This window comes from Monocercomonoides exilis, assembly GCF_001643675.1.
Source record: "Monocercomonoides exilis strain PA203 chromosome Unknown scaffold48-729018, whole genome shotgun sequence".
Taxonomy (NCBI): domain Eukaryota; phylum Preaxostyla; order Oxymonadida; family Polymastigidae; genus Monocercomonoides; species Monocercomonoides exilis.
Window position 1 is genome coordinate 299194 of NW_027150593.1, and position 17118 is coordinate 316311.

Sequence of the window (17118 nt, forward strand, 5' to 3'; positions counted from 1 at the left end):
AAAGAATAACAGCTCGTCTCCGGTGATCTCATCCCGCAAAAATTTCCCGAACAGCCACACCTGCGCAAAGTCCGTCCGAAACAGTCATCACCTTCCAAACCTCCTCGCTCTTCTTTTTCTTCTACTTCTTTTGCTCAAGAATCATTTGCTGCTTCTCAATCACCTTATTGAACAGCTCTGTCTTGTCCTTTACCTTCACTAGCTATTCCCTTATCTCTTTCACGTCATCGTTAACCTTTTAACACAGCTCCAGAATCTTCCTCTGTTTCATTAAGATGATCTCGCACTTCTCCTTCAGCTGCTCCAACAGCTCGCTCATACGATTTGCTTCTTTCTCGCATCATTCTCTTTCTGCCTCATTTGCTCCTCCTCCTTTCCCCTCTTCTTCTTTTCTTTCTTCAAGCAAATACGGCACAATCTCCGCGGTGATAGAACCTCATCTTCCATCCTCCATCTTTCATCATCTCCCCCACCGCCTCCAGCTCCTTCTCAACAATCTTCACCGCTTCGCACACCGCAACCTCTCGCCTCATCACTTCGTCGTACCGCTTCACCTCCAAATATTTCAACCGAGACGATCACCGTATCTGCAGCGACGGGTCAAACAGATCGTAGATCGAAGTGAACGCATTCACATTTTCCACCGCGATGATCTAATTGTTTCATCACTTCGTACACTCAAAGGCTGTAAGTTAGGGAAGTGGAGCCACAAGCCTAACGGAAAGCATCGCCGGAAGTCTCACATCGTAGGCACACACAACACCCCCACACAGCACCGCCCGAAGCGTCTGCAGCAACAGTGGCGACAGAATGAGCCGCACATGCACTCCAGCCACCTCATGCACAACAATCAGCAGCATCCTCTTCGTTCATCAATTGCTGATCCTGACGAATATGATGCTACCACTGCCAAAGCATTTGAAGGATGAACTGTAGGTGCTGATGAGAAGATGAAGGCTGCAAGTACTTTTACGCCTTCTCCTCCTCGCTTCTTTGCTTCCTGAATAGTGAAACAGATATAAAAGATAATGGCCTTGAGCGATTGGGGAACTGCTACGCCTCTCCGGCCACAAGAGGATTTTTCAGATACACCACCTAGCCTGCTGGAAGCACCACCAGCTGCACAAAGACAATATCTTCATTTGATAAGAGATATTGATCAGTTGGAAAAACAAAAATTTTCTCATGTGATTAAACTGAACGGAACTTAATATATTCAAGCAAAAAATTATGATGAAATGAAAAAAAAAGTTTGAGAAGAAAGATATATTGTGGAACCGTTGATGTTATGTTCACTATTTGGATTTGAAAAAAGAAGCAAGCTGTTTTTTGAATTTACACTAATGAAGCGCTTTCAATGGGAAATTGTGATTGGAGCTTCTTTTTTTAATTGAAACATCGATATATTTTTGATAAGTTCAACATTTTGAAAGTTTTTCGATAATTATGAGCTACACATTGATGAAAATATCAAAAATCAAATTTTTAAAAAAAATTCACCTATCAAAGCAATTACTTTTTTCTTAGTTTTCCAACGAATATTCATGATTCAAAATTTGTTTCTATTCAAAAAATCTAAACGTTCACTCGAATGCATGAAATGAAAAAGACAAAAACAATTTATATTCTAAGTTTCACACAAATTGCAAAAAAACTGTAATTTACCAAAGTGAATAAGCGAAAAAAGCAAAGAGTTATACAAAATCAGTCTTTTTGAAAATTAATATTTGTTGATAAGTTGAAAAAATATCTTTAATAAAAACATGATAATGAGTGATGGGAACGGAATGATCGACAATAATTGATCATTTGTGATCTTATTTTTAGATCAATTAATAATTTGTGACTTTTCATAAAAAAATACACATATAAAAAAAAAGTATTCTAGATTTATGTTTCCCGGGTTTTGTCCTTGTCCCTGGTTTTATCCCTGACTATAATCCATTTCTTTTGTTTTAATTCCAGTGACAATACTCATTTTCCTCACAAAAATATCAATTCAAAATTTTAACTAATTTATTCCCTTTAAAGTTAATTTGTCAGCAAATTTTTTTTTTTTGTTGTTGTATTTTCTCCTTCAAATGCTTCGATTTTTGTTTTTTGAAAAATAAGATTATCTTTTCGTGTTCACCACGATCAAACTCATCCAATTGCTGAGCGTGAAATACAAAAAAACAACCATATCAAATTTTCATTCAATTTTATCTTCCAGCACAGATGCTTGCATTCACTGAACACAATAAATGCACTGGATCAACAAAACTGCATTTTTTGAATTTGTCTGATTCCTGTGCTTTGAAAAGGTGGAGGATGGAAATATAATCAAGACAAACAAGACAAACAAAACACAAACATTCAGGCACTTTCATTCAAAAACAAAATCGTTGCATTTCGGTTGTTTTCCAATTTAAAAAATTTTTATGCATAATTCATTGTTTTGTACTTTTTCTTCCTCCATGCCAACACAGGAAATAATATATTTAACTCCGTATAAATTGTTCACTCATCAACCTCTTTTTTCTTCTAAAATATCTAATCTAAATGAATTTTTTGATCATAAATTCCATTATAACAATCTGAATAAGATAAAGCTTTGCTTTTCTTCATAATCCTTTTCCAAAAATGCAAGTGCATAAAGACACGGTATGAATGCATATAATTTTTATGACTTTTTTGAGGTTTTATTTTTTATCTGTTTCTGCTTTCCAAACTTTTGCGAATTCCATGTGAATGATAAAAATGGTGTTTTTTCCTTGTCACTTTGCATCAAAAATGCAGGAGACCGAAAACACAAAAAAGTTCACTGGTGTGCAATTACTGTTGCATTTGAATTCTTACTGATATTGATCTTTTCAAATTTTATGAAGAATTGTTTTCTGAGCTGGAGCATTGCAATGAAGAAGAGCAGGAAGTTAAAGTCGAGATAATGAATGAAATAATGAAAGAGATGAACAAAGAAGAATTCAGTGCAGTTTTCATCGAAGAATTGTTTGATGAAATACACAAAATGATTGAAGATAAAAAATTATCAAAGAAGAATGCCACTGTCTTTTTGAAGCACATCGGTTATTGCAAAATAATGGACGGAATACGGAGCAAAAGCTTTGACAGTTCTTCGCTTTTCAAACGAATTCAAGAGATGATTTTAGATGAAGAGAAGAAGAAAGGAAGGATAAATGAAAGACTGATGATTGATCTCTGCGAGTGCTGTTTTTTGCTTAGCAACAAATCTTCTTCAAAGATTCCTTCAGTTTGTTTGTCCTATCTTCTGAAAGCTACATTGAACAAGGAGAAAAACGAAGAAGCACAAAAAGAAGTGGAAATGGCTTTGTTGGCTTTGAGCAACGTTAAATATCTCGTATGAGTAGTTCTTTTTCATTTTTGATAATGTTTTTTTCCCATCTTTATTGTCAGTTTATCGAAACTGAACTGTATTTGAGAGAGATCAAAGAAATCATTCAATATCATCAAGAGCATAACAACCTCACGCGACTTGCGTATCAATCAGCTTGGAAATTTTTAATGAACAGATTTGAGGATGATTCAAATTTGGAAGAAGTTATTTTAAATGATCTGCATTTTGTGAGAGAAGTAGCAAGCGAAGTGGAAGATCTGGCAGGATATATTGATTGGAAGAATAATGAAAAAGACGAAGAAATGAAAAGAATAGAGAAAAAAAATGTTGTGATTGCTGAAAGGTGGCTAGACATGATTCACTATTTCTTTGTATATTTCGAAGTTCATCATGAAGAGCATATCAAATTGATTTCTTGCATGACAAGCCTGTGCAGAGCAGCAATAAATACGCACAATGAAATTGTCAAAAAGTGTTATTTCATTTTGATGTATTTGATGAGACGCCAAAAGATTTTGCCGATTGTCAGCGATTTGCTGAAGGAGGGGATAATTGATTACTTTATGGAAGAAATTCAGCGATCAACAATGGATGACGTTATATCATATGGTTTTTTTAGATTAGTTCAGAATATTTACGATTCTTTGGAAGGAAATGAGGATAATGAAACTGATGATGCAAAAAGAAAAGCAAAAAAACAGAAGATGGTCGAAAAGTTGGAAGAGGAAGGATATGAAGATATTAACACGAGTCTATGTGGACCGTTTGTTTATTTAAGTGAAAAACACTGGTGTTCTTATATATTTTCCAGTGTCATAAATCTTTCTGAGAATTTTTGAGAAAATGAAATACATTTCATTCTGTAACCCAAATTTAATATTTAATTTTTATTTTTTTATCATTTCACAAAACTGAAAGCAGTTAATTAAAATTTTGCAATTCATTAGTTTGGGCTAATGATAACTTAACGTAGTCACTGAGAATATTTTTTTAATCGATATTTTTATTAATGTTATGTATTAAATGATAAATAAAAAACAAACAGGTTCGAAAATTAAAGAAAATTTCAAATATTTTTCAACTTATTTTTAATATAAAACACACTAAATATTTTTTATTTTGATTAATAAAAATTTAAACTATTCATTTTTCCAATGTCTTCAAAGTTAAATCAAATTTTAAATATAAATTTTATTAATATATCTTTCATTTTATTAAATGAATTGTAAAATACATAACCTTAATGCGAAATATCTATTTTTTCAATATGGGACGAAATATTTCACCTTTGGACTTTTGTTCCACCCATAATCCTATACCTGTAATAATGAAGGAAAACATTAGATGAATTGTGAAATAAAAAAAAATTTCACAATTATTGGGTTATTTCAAAATAACCCAATAATTTTGAAATTGTCTATGGAAATTTTGAAATTTTTGGGGAATTTTGCAATAACTCGGGTGGCCAAAATTTTTCTGTGAAAAAATATATTATGCATACTCATAAAGTTTTTCAAAACATTTTGTCGAAAAATGAGCTGGTGATTTTTAAATTAAAATAAGTTGAAAAGAACTATAAAAGATATTTTTGGTGATTTTTTATGATAATTCAAATAAAACCTTTTGATTCAACTGTTTTTTGATAAACAATTGGGAAAAAATCGCAATAAACGATATTCATTTCAATTTCAAATATTTTTTTGTTGGATTTCTTCAAAAAAGAAATTTGGAAATGAAATATCAAAAAAAAAAAAAAAAGATCTTATTGATGTGTTTCAACAGCACAGGGTCTCTTCTGCAATTTCTCTAAGTTTTTGCAACAATAAAACAGCTATTTCCCTTCATTTGTCTTCAAGTTTCAGATCCAGCATTTTTTCCTCTTTCTTTTTCTTTTTTCTTCTCTCCTCAATTATTTCTTTCATAATATCCATTCAAAACAATTCTTCGGACATTGCCTCATAATCATCATTGATTAAAAATAAATTTCTTATGCCACCATTTTTCCACATCCATTAGCTCTTTATTCAAGCAAAACTCATTTTCATCATATTTCTATCCAATGAGCATGTTTAGTCCAAAATAAGTTATATAAATATTTGTAACAAAATACATTCAGGCTCTGATATACATCTAAGGAAATGTTTGTCTCTCTTCTTCGCTGTTCTCGTCTGAAAAAAATAAATTGTCCATTTTAAATAATTTGCATGAATCACGATTTTGGAGAGGTTACGGATGATAACATCTTCACAATCAACAGAACAATAAAAATTGCACACATCAAAAATTCTTCATTTCCATTGAAAATATTGCCGCTCCACGGCATTCCAACAATCAGTATAAACAATTTCATATTCCATCAAACAGATATCGTTTTTGTAATACCCAACCTTTTCCCCGGAAATATTTCATTTAGTCAACCTGTCCCTGTTCAAACCATGGAATCTCACTCTAATGACAGTTTCTGAGCATTTGACATTGTTTGATCTATTCCATAACGAATTAGAGCCACATAAGAAAAGGAGCACAACTCGATGTGTCGAGGCTGAATGGGCATATGAAGACAATGCGGTTGTAAAAGGATGGATTTATGGTGTGGAGTGAAGGAGTTGAGCTTTTGGAGGAAACAGGGTTTTGGAGTAGAAAGAAACGATAAAAGAATATTTTTTGTGGAAAAGAGGCATTTTTGTGTGTTTAAGAGGCAAAACGGATGTGTGGGGGATGGATTTGGATGATGTTTGGAGGGGTTGTTTTTTCGATTTTTGTGAGTTGGAAGGTGTGGAGGCCGTGTTTATTATTTGAAAAATGGAATTTGTTGTGAAGGAGGTGGAATGAGGAGGGAACAGAGGAGTGGAAGATGCGTTAAGCGAATGGAATATATTTTCATTGGAAAAGAGGACAAGAGTTGGATGGGAAATGGGAGATATGGAAAAGGGATGTTATTTTTTTTCAAATGCAGGGAGATAGAGAGGGGTCCATATGATGCGGATCAAGAGGGAGAGTATTTGTGGGTGTGTGTGTGGTTTGAGAAGAAAATGGGGTTGAAGAAGAAGAAAAATGAAATATAATTTTCTTTCACATTTTTATGTTTTGTTTTGTGAACTGTTTGGACGCGCCTGGCTTTTGCAGGGTAAATGTTGGAGGCGGAAGCGGAGGAAGACGAGAAGAAGGAACGTCAGGCGCAGCACTTTGCATTGGTGGTGTGGAGATGGTTCACGACAGGGATGGATCGAGATGAGGTGCTGACCATGAGGGGGTGTTTTGCACCAAAGAGAGGCATTAATATTGGAGGCATTTATATTTTTTATTGGGAAAAGGATGATGGTGAATGAAGTGGAAGAGATGGTGGACGTGTGGCGGAGGGGTGTTGATGTTGTTTTCGGAGAAATGGAAAGAAGAAAAAGGTGATGCAGAAGTAAGGGATGGAAAGGGATTTATCAGATGGAATCTTCTTATTGTCAGTTTTTGATATAAAGGAGTTTGTGAAGTTATTTGAGAAGAAGCGGAACAGAGGATTGAATTATGTTAATATTTTAAAAAGAAGAAGAAAGAAAAAGTCAGCGAAAGGCGGTCATTGTGAAAGATATAGGTTTGTATATTTTTATTAATATTTTTTATCAAATGTTATTTTTTATTAATGAAATTAGGATTTTTGCAAGAATGTTCAACAACAATGAATGAACAAGGAATATGGAAAGAGGGGATATTGGATGCATTAAAAGAAATCAGGACATAATAATTGGAGGGGGGTAATGAGAAATGAGCCGGATGAAATATCAAGGAAACGAGAAGATAGTATTTTTTTGAAGATTTTGGAAGGCTCATAAGGCGAATCTTGTCAAAAGCCAAAGGAAAGAGAGGAAAATGATAACGAGGCAGAAGAAGAAGAAGAAGAAGAAGAAGAAGAAGAAGAAGAAGAAGAAGAAGAAGAAGAAGAAGAAGAAGAAGAAGAAGAAGAAGAAGAAGAAGCAACGAGATTTGCTTTTATCTATGGATGATTTTGTCAATTCCATCAGCAAAACATAATGAGGAAATATAACAAAATTGAAATTTTGTTTTTTCTTTTCTTTTTTGACATGTTTTCTACCAGGTGTCAATTTTTTTTTTCCATGAAACATTCATATCAATGCTAAACATCAATATTTGAAGCATTTTCGGTTTCTTCTTTACCATTTTGATTCATTTTTCAAGTTTTCTGTCAGTTTTTGCAAATCAGATATATTAAACCATTTTATATTGAATTTTTGAAATGTTTTGTATAATGACAATCATTTATTGTTCATGGAAACATTTCAATAATCGTATTAAACGTTTAATCATAAATCTTTTTCTATGCGATTGTCACAAAAATACAAAAAATGATTTATTTCGCATTATTTGTTGTTAAATGTTCTGAAAATTGAACAAAACATATTTAATAATCATTGTGATAAATTAACTGCTATTTGAGAATGCCGAGATTTTCAAAAGAAAAATGAAGATCTTCCCACAATTTTTATAAAACTTGAAATTTGTTGGTGAAACATAAAAGTACTACCTTATTTTCAATTTTTCTGAGAAATTTCAAAATTACTTGATAATTTCAAAATAACATATGCTAATTTCAAAATTATTCAAAAATTTCATAATTACACAAAAATTGTGCAATTCATCTATTATATCAAAGGAAAAATATTAAAATAAAATAAAACAAGAATGAGAGGATAGTGGGTGAAAAAATAGAAAATAGAAAATAGATAAAATAAAAATAAATGAATAAAAACAAAAAAAAATATTTTTTATTTATTATTTTTTCGTAAAAATATTGAGAAATTATTTTTTATTCTCCTGGGAGACTGAATCTGGATCCAAAGCCTGCAAGTCTTTATTTTACTAATAAATAAAACAAAAACAGGAAGGATTCAGTCACGTCTTCAAACAAATTTTATTTGTTATCATTAGATAAGCAAGAATAAAAAATAATTTCTTTGTATTTTTTGTTTTAAGATTTTTAAAAATCAATTTCCATGCTGTTGTTATTAATATCAATATTTAATGAATTATTAGAATTAAATGACATACCTGCGCCACTTTCTTCATTTAAAAAAGAATTAGAAAAATCAGAATTGGAATTAAAAAAGGGAAATAAAAATGAATTGTTATTTTGAGAATTATTTGAATTATTAAAAATTGGAAAATTAACTTTTTCTAACATTCCTTTCATACCTTCTTTTTGTCGCTCCATATCTGCTGTTCCGCTATATAAAAAATCATTTTTTGATAAAGAAGAAAAATTCTCAGATCTGTTAAAAAATACAGAATCGATCATAAATAATCTTTCTTTTATAATTTTTTTCACTGTTTTTCCAACTTTATTATTTCCTTCTGTTTCTTTGTCTTTTTCATTTTTTCTTTCGAATGTTTTTCTAATTTTTTCATTTTTTATTAATTTTTCAGAGAATTTAATTTTTTTCATATATTCAAAATTTTCTGAGCTTATTGGTGAAGCAAATAATTCTCTTTCTTTTTTTTCAAAATATAAATATTTTTTCATACCTAATATTACCAGCTGGCCCCAATTTGTTTCTGATAATGTTTCGTGTCTGAAAAAAAAATATGATGAAAAAATTTTATTAAAAAAATTTGTTAAGAAAACATCACACTTTAAAAAGTAATGTTTTGTATTAAAATTATTTTCGCTCTCTTTATTCATTTGCAAAGTTTCCAATTCCATTCCAGCAGAGTCGTTATTAATTTCTAAATTTTGAAAAAATCATTATTAAAAGAAGAAAAATTGGAGAGAGAAAAATTGGAATTATTATTTAAAAATTTATTGTGATTATAATTAGAATTAAAAAAAGAAATTATATCATCCAAAGTATTTAAAACAGTATTATTTAAATTATTATTTAATAAATTAGTCAAATGACCAAATTCGCTGTCGCAATCATTTTTTCCATGATGCTCAGCAAAAAAAGATAAAGAACATTTTTTATTATAAAATAAAGGAGAAGAATTTGAAAACAAAAAATGAAGGATATTAGAGTTTCTAAAATGAGGTCCATTATCACAAAAAAAGTGAAAAAAATTAACATTTTCAAATAAATCAAATTTTAATAATTGAGTAATGCATTCACAAACAAAACAAAAATCATGAGATAAAATTTCTGAAAAAAAATTAAAACAATGTTTTTCCAAAATGTTAAATTTATTAACTTTAAAAACAATAAAACACAATTGAGTAATTTGCTTTTTGTCGTAAAAGTTACGACCAGTTTCATTCATCATTATGGGCAATGCCCAGTTTTCTTTGAAGTCCATAATTATTGAAACTTCATTTTTTTTCATGCTATTTCTTGATAAATAAAAAAAATTTCTCTGGCATTGAGCCATATTTTTATGTTTTTCAATTAATTCCTTTTCTTCTTTTTCTTCAAAACTCAAAGACAAGTTTTTCTTTTTCAATTCTATTTCTTTCTTCTCCAAATAATTTCCTCTCTCGCACACATCACACAAATCAGTCCTCCTTTTTGCTTTTTTAAAATTTTTTGTTTTTTTACAAAAAGTAGAATATGCCATTTTAATATCTATTTCATTCTTCATTTCAAAAAATAAATTCTTTTTTGTATTTTCAATAATTCTTTTCTCATTTCTTAAAAAACATGATGAATATTTCAATTTCTTTTTATTGACTTTTTCATTTTCAAGCACCTTTTCTTTATTGTTTTCTTCATTATCTATTATTTCAAATGATGACGAAGAAGTTTGAGAAGAAGTTTGAGAAGAAGTTTGAGAAGAAGTTTGCGAAGAAGTCATTTTTTTCGATTTGTTATTATCACTAATCTTATATTTTTTTTCTTTTTGATATTTTCTATCATCAATTTTCATCTTTTCTTCATTTTTTTCTTTATTAATCTTTTTTTCTGTTTTTTTAATATTCAAAAATAAAAATTGAACATTAAAAATTAAATATCAAAAACAAGACACACTTTTATTTCGTCTTCGTTCGTTGAGGCAGCTGTATGAGCTATGGCTCATCAGCCAATTTTCCACGTCAATTTTTCGATCTGTTGTTGTTAATGTATGAAAATTAATAGAAAACAGGAGATTTATTAAAACATTATATATAACAATAAATTTAATAATTATAATAACCTGCATTGTTGGAGCTGTTTTCGTCTTTTAAGTTTTTTCCGAGAACCTTAGCTTCTTTTCTCTTTTCCCGGGAATAGTAATATTCCCCTCGGGAAAGAGAAAAACCGTTTTCATTCAACTCTGCCATTGAACAAACGGAAGAAGCACAAGAAAGAATTGAAACGCGATCCGAATTCCCGGGCGTTTTATAAAGATCCGCAAGATTGTTTAAAATCTTTGCAGTTTTCTCTTTCAATATGGAAAAAAATATATAAATAAAATTGTTTCATCAAATATTTAATCATAGAAATGAAAAAAAAAACAATAAAAAAACAAAACTTAACGAAACAGCTTCAACAGCTTCGCGGAAGGGCTTTCCCAATTTGGAATGGTAAAGGAAGTGCATTAAGCACCCTTCATGATCATCGCAGGATAAATCTCGTATTTTTTCAAAAATTTCTTTTGCATGACGGCTTTTTGTAGCGCGTGGACGAGTGTAATATGGATGGCAATAGATTTCGTTTTCCATATTTTTGCTTATGGTTTCAAAAAAGTGTGATAAAACAATAAAGAAAGCTTGTATCTGTCAATGATGCTGTTGTAAGAGAAAAAAAAAATATCTTTTTTGAGTACAAAAACTTACTCTTTATTTTTCCTTTTCTTCTCCATCCGTAACAATCCAGTCTTTTCGAACTTTTCTTAAGATTTCCTTCAGTCACGTTGATCCTCCAGTTCCAGCTTAAGCTCCAGTTGAAATTAATCATTTGCTGCACTATTCCCTTCTCACATATCTTCTGCTGCTTCATATTATTCGCTTCAGATGAAATAGAGAAGGATAACAATGAAAGAGAAGAAGAAGATATAATGCTGGATAAGCATTCGTTTAAAGAGAAGATGTTGCAGTAATTGACAGATATGATAGTTACAGCAATTCCCCCAAACTGAGAGCAAGAAAGGCAGATAAAAGAGAAGAGTCAGAAAAAGGAAAGGAAAAGAGATTAAAAGAGAGCATGATTGCTGAAGTGCCTGGTACAAAGAAGAGTTGCTGTTAAGAAGCTCAAATTCTTCAAACAACATCATATCGCCTTTTGAAGAACAGGCAACCAGAAGAAGCGGATGCAGAATGAGCAGAAGAGGTACAGGAAGGGCTTTTCAATACGATGAATCATTTGCGAACACGAAAGGCAAATTTGAACGAACAAGAAAAATGAAGAATTCTGGGATAATCCAAGGCACAGAATTTCGATTTAAGCTTACGGCTTTTTTGATGAGAAGCAGAAGTTATCAACTTGAACACGATAACAATGCCATTAGAAAAAATTTCCTCTTTAGTCAAATTGCCTTTCTGTCTAATTCCTGGACAGGAATCTCGAACAAAGAAATAATCCCTTCTCCTCTCTTCGGTCGAGAACAAATGTCAATCAGCAGCTGAGACTGAAGAGCATTACAAAAGCGGATATTGCCATCTGCAACGAACGTGAAGTGCACGTCTCGATAGATACGCAAAGATCGGATGATAAAGTTCGTGATGCATCGTGCTCTCTTCTTCAGCTGCAAAAATAGGATGTGTCAATGTGTATTGTGTGTTCTGTGCTTATTTTGAAGGCTGGGAAGATGAAAAAATGAGTCGTGTGGCTGTATTGTTGACGGAAGCGCAGAATATAAAGAAGATGAATCCTTATTCACTCCGAAATTTGTATGAAAGAGCAGTTTTGTCTGTTTGAAGAAGTGAGCCAGCTACTGTGTAAAATGATGCATGAGTCGAAGGGAGGAATTTCGTTAAATTCTGTAAATCAAGCAAATCAAATCTATTTGGTTCATCATTGTCCTTCTCTCCTTTTTTGTCCGTCTCGTTCTCTTCAGAAAGAAGAAGCTATTGCCCTTTCCCAGAAAACAATGCATAGGCTGTGTCGTGTTCATTGTTGCTGTCTTCTGCTATCCTCATCTACTGTTGTTCCTCAATTTCCTGTTCAGCTTCCTCCAATTATGCAAGCATCTTCATTGCTGTCTATTTAATTTCATTCTTTCTCATTTTCTCCTCTCCTCCATCGTCTTCTTATTCATATGCTTCTTCAGATGTTAACAAGAGATCAAAAGCTGTTTTTAACAAAGCTGTTGCCTAAGTGCTGCAACACAACTAATCCTTCAGCAGATGCTGTTTCAAAAAGAGGTGTAAAGCTTTTCGATTCAATTGCCACATCTCTTTTTTACATTCCATTTGTGATTGGACATAAGAATATGTGCTTTGGGACTTTGGTGGACGAGCACACATTTATCGATAACTGAGACGGTTTGGTAGAAAAAGAGGGAATAACAAGCTGTGAATAACCAGCTGTATAACGCACAACCTCGAAAGAGAAGAAGCCATTCTGCTTTTTCTCATTCTTTGTTTCCGTCAGGTTTAGCGTATACTGTCTCTACTCCCTTTCCACTTCCTCCTTCGAGCTTTGAAATGCAAACGTTGAATCAAAAATGAGGACGTTGGGCTGCATAGACTTTTTCGCAGAGTTAAACGAAAGGTGGATATTCGACTCTAGAGGCAGCTGAGGCTTTTCAACACAGTGTTCGTTGCTCCTCCAACCGACTGTGAAAACGAGCCGCAAGTTTGAAGGGATGATCGCATTCACCATATCACAATCGCCTGTCAGTGGGTGAGATGGGGCGTATGCATTTTCAAAGTTGATCCCATCGTTGTTGTTTGATATAACTCTCTACTTCCGCAGTTGTAACAGACAAGCTGTCTCTCACTCTATTCCAGATAAGTACAGAGTGAGAGTTGAAGAGCTGAAAAGTAAAGTTGAAAGCCATCTACCCTGCCACCACCTTCCACACATTCGCCACACAGCTGGTATCAATTGTGATGAGTTTGCAGAAGATGGTGCTTTTGACGATGAATTCGATGCATGTTTAGTCGAATATGTCACAACGGACGGAGAAGATGATGGAGCGCCACACGAACAGCCGCTTGCTTTGCATCACGATCACATTATTTTTCATTTTAAGTATATTCTTTACCGAAACCAGGTGCTTTGACTTCTTGACTCCTTTCTATTTCTTTTTCTTTTTCTCTTTTCCTTCTCTTCTAACATTCATCTTGTTTCCGTCTTCCATTTTTCCCTGAATAAGATGCATTCGAAGAATTAACAGAATTGTTTCTGCTGTTGTATTCCTGCTCCAGTTCTTCTTTCTTCTTCTTCTTCTTCTTCTTCTTCTTTTTACTTTTTTTTTTTTTTTTTTGCTTCATCAAAGTGTTAAAGCATCGTTATTGGAGAAATGAACAACTGTGACGCTTCTTCGAATGAAGACACCATCTATTCACACATCTGCTACAGGATGCCAACATTCTCGCTGTTATATCAAAAAAGAAAGAAACCGGATAATCCCTATCCAATCTGGCTGACCTTTTCAATTCTTCAAGAGAGTTGAGCATGCTTAGGTTCCATAGCAGAATCCTTCCTCCAAATTCAGCTTTGTCTAAAAGACACATCTTCCTCATCAATTTTATTCACAACACGCATCTCTTGTGAGCGGGGAGGAGAGCTTAACGAGAGAGCCTGTTGAAGATGAAAAAGGCATAGATTGTTATGAACTCTTTGCATGAATAGCAGTACATTTTGGTTTTGTTTTTGAAGTTCTTTTCATATCATCGTCTCTGGCAATAGTTGCATTGGCTGCTCTCATTTTCTCCATTTGCTTGTTTGATTAACCAAATCATTTCGAGCATTTCAATTGGTAGGATCTTCGCAATGTAGTTATTAGAGGTATAATCAGGAACTATTCCTCTTCAGCATTGAACAATGTGGTGATTGCTTTAATATGGACATGCATTGAAAAATTTTCATCAGTTGCACAATCATCAAGACGAGGGCACAAGCTGCTTTCAAATGAGAAAGTTGAGGAAGATAATGATTGCCATGCTGGAGTAGAGAAGTGAGGGGAGTTGCGAGATAAATGTCAGCGAGATGATTAAGAAAAAGAAAAAGAAAATAATGATGAAGTTTAATGAAAGTGAGATAAAACAGATGATGATAAGAAAAAGAAGGCAGTGTCATAAGAGAGAAGAGGTTGATTTCTAAAAAAAATAATGAGAAAATTTAAAAGAACAACAATTATAAATAAAAATAAAACAAAATGTTTTCATATTGTTGAAAGAATTCAAAGACAATAAAGATAATTATAATGATATTTCATATATAATTTAATAAATCATACTAAAAGCATTTTAATAAAAATTGCAAGTTGGGAAAGTTGGAGCGCAAGCACTGAGAAGAGGGTCCAGAACAGTGAATACGATAGAGACGAGGCTGAAGAGGCGGACGAAGAATGACAAGAGCAAAAAGATATACACAGAAACTTTGTCTTCTGCAGATCAGATTGAGTGAACGATGAAGAAGAGGACGAGGTGGCGTATGAGAGCAGATGAAAGAAAGGTGCGTTCTATGGAGAGAAGGTCCGGGGTGGATAGATTCCTGGAGAAAGAGAAGTTAAAAAAAAGAATGTTAATTGTTTTAAAATTAAAAAGGTAGATCGTATTTATATATTTGAAAGGATCATAAAGAATATGAGTAGACAAACATCAAAATTCTTGTCACTTTCAATTCAAAACAAATAAATAAAAAAATACATACCACCTAATACAACACGGTTGCCGATGAGAATTCATTGTTGCTCATGTCTGGTTATTCTGTGTGATTGTCCAATTCTCACAAAAATCTTGCTGTTCTCTGGAACAAAATGGCTCTAATTTGCCAAGAAGAAACAGAAGATTGCGAATAGAAGCTGTATTGTTCATCCCACATTCCTCCTCATGTTCCCCTCCTCTGCTTGCATTGTTGTTGTTGTTGCCTTTCCTGCTATTTGCAGAATATCTTGATTAACTTTTATCATCACTTGCATAAGGATTTCTATTGCCATCAAAATTGCTATTGCTATTCTCGGTGCCAAAAGCAGAGATCTGAGAATAGAGCGAGTCTGCTGAGCGGATTATCTCAATAGCTCAAAATAAGGAGGCAACTTCGTTTGCAAGAAGGATGAGATGCGCAATGAGACGAGTGCGGAGCGAGGCTACAACTGAAACATGATCTGAAAAGCAGAGCAGAGCAAGAAAGAGAGATTCAAGAGTTTCAGCGGTACCGCTGCTGAGTGGATGTCGAAGAAGATGGCCTGTCGCAGGAAGGGGAGAGAAGAAGAAGAATAGGATGAAGAGGAAGAGGAAGAGGAAGAGGAAGAGGAAGAGGAAGAGGAAGAGGAAGAGGAAGAGGAAGGAGACTTTGGTTGGAGCCTCGCATTATGCTTGCCAAACAACAACAACAAAGAAGCTGATGATGGAGCAGACCAATGTGTGGTGGGCGTGAAAGATTTGCTTGATAGAGTCACTTTGAACTATTTTGAAAAGATCGTCTCCAGCTGGTGCCTCTTAATTTGAATGAATAATTGCCTTTTCGACCGAAGCGAAATTAACTGAAAGGAGATAAAAATGAACCACATTGAAGAAGATCGATGGATCAGAAGAGGAGGAGGCTATAGAAGAAGATGAAGACGATGACACTGTTGGAGACGACGATGATGATTATGCAAGAGAAGGAGTGGAAATGATGTCACTGACTTTGGAATCTGCATCATCGCCCCAATGTCAAGAGACTTCCGCAGTAAGCCTGTTCTAAATGACGAAGAATACGAAATGGAATATTAACGAATAGACGAGAAAGATGTAGAAGAACACGAACTCCAACCAGAAAAGCTTCTGTTTTTCATCTCAAATTCCATCGAATTCAACGAAGACGATCTTTTCATCTCTCTTTCCTCCAACCCATTCATTTTCCGTATCGTTGCTCGCCAATTCTTATCCAATGCAGATTCCACCACACATGCCACTTTTCATTCTTTCAATATACTTTTCGTTATTTCATCTTCCAACTTCTGCAATGTCATCTTTTCTTACATATCTGAAGAAAGCTATTATCTCCACTGGCTTCGGATTACAGCAGTACTCTTTCTGAAAATATTCGTTTAACATATAATAAAGAAAAAAAAGGAGATGAAGAAAGACAAAAAAGCAAAACTGGTGGTTTTTCTTCTTTTCATTTCCTGAAAAAAAATATTGAATTCTGAATCTCCCATGGTTATCGCTTCGACTTTCAATTTCCGTTTGAATGATTAATTTTTCTTTATTCAACAATAACTTATTCGAACAAAATATCGCTCATAAATACTAACCTTCAAATGTCACTCGGACAATTCGATTATGTTTATTATCATATCATTCATTTTTGCAAATACAAATATTAATCTTTGTCGCTCATTTTTGATTCCTTTTCCAAATATTTCTTTTTATATTGAATTGTTTCTAAAACTCAAAATAAACATTTATTATGGAATGGTTTTCAATTCCTTTTTTTGTTTCATTGGACTATAAACATTATGACTAGAATGCAGAATAAGTTTGGAACAAAACATGGTTTTTTTCATAAATGAAAAAATTATGCCCCATATTTCAAAAATTGATCGCTCCCACAATATTTAACTTCAGAATTGGTTTTTTTTCAAAAAAAATATAAGATTAAAAACCAAAAATTCGATTCCAATCGTGTTTTATTTATTCTATTCAATCACGTTTTATTAATGTTTAATAATTTGTGAACATTTCAACGACT

At 32.9% G+C, this 17118-nt stretch overlaps 2 protein-coding genes across 2 annotated transcripts; both read left to right on the forward strand.

The window, feature by feature from the left end:
* Positions 1-3079: 3079 nt before the first annotated feature.
* Positions 3080-4312, forward strand: MONOS_18142 (uncharacterized protein; the record flags this gene model as incomplete). Its single annotated transcript, XM_067871132.1, has 3 exons — positions 3080-3358; positions 3415-4118; positions 4303-4312. The coding sequence occupies 3 exons, from the start codon at positions 3080-3082 to the stop codon at positions 4310-4312; spliced, it is 993 nt and encodes a 330-aa protein (XP_067721228.1).
* Positions 4313-5806: 1494 nt separating this feature from the next.
* MONOS_7008 (uncharacterized protein) lies at positions 5807-6590 on the forward strand (the record flags this gene model as incomplete). Its single annotated transcript, XM_067877299.1, has 3 exons — positions 5807-5945; positions 6176-6374; positions 6482-6590. 3 exons carry the CDS (start codon positions 5807-5809, stop codon positions 6588-6590), a joined length of 447 nt encoding a protein of 148 aa, XP_067721229.1.
* Positions 6591-17118: the final 10528 nt, after the last annotated feature.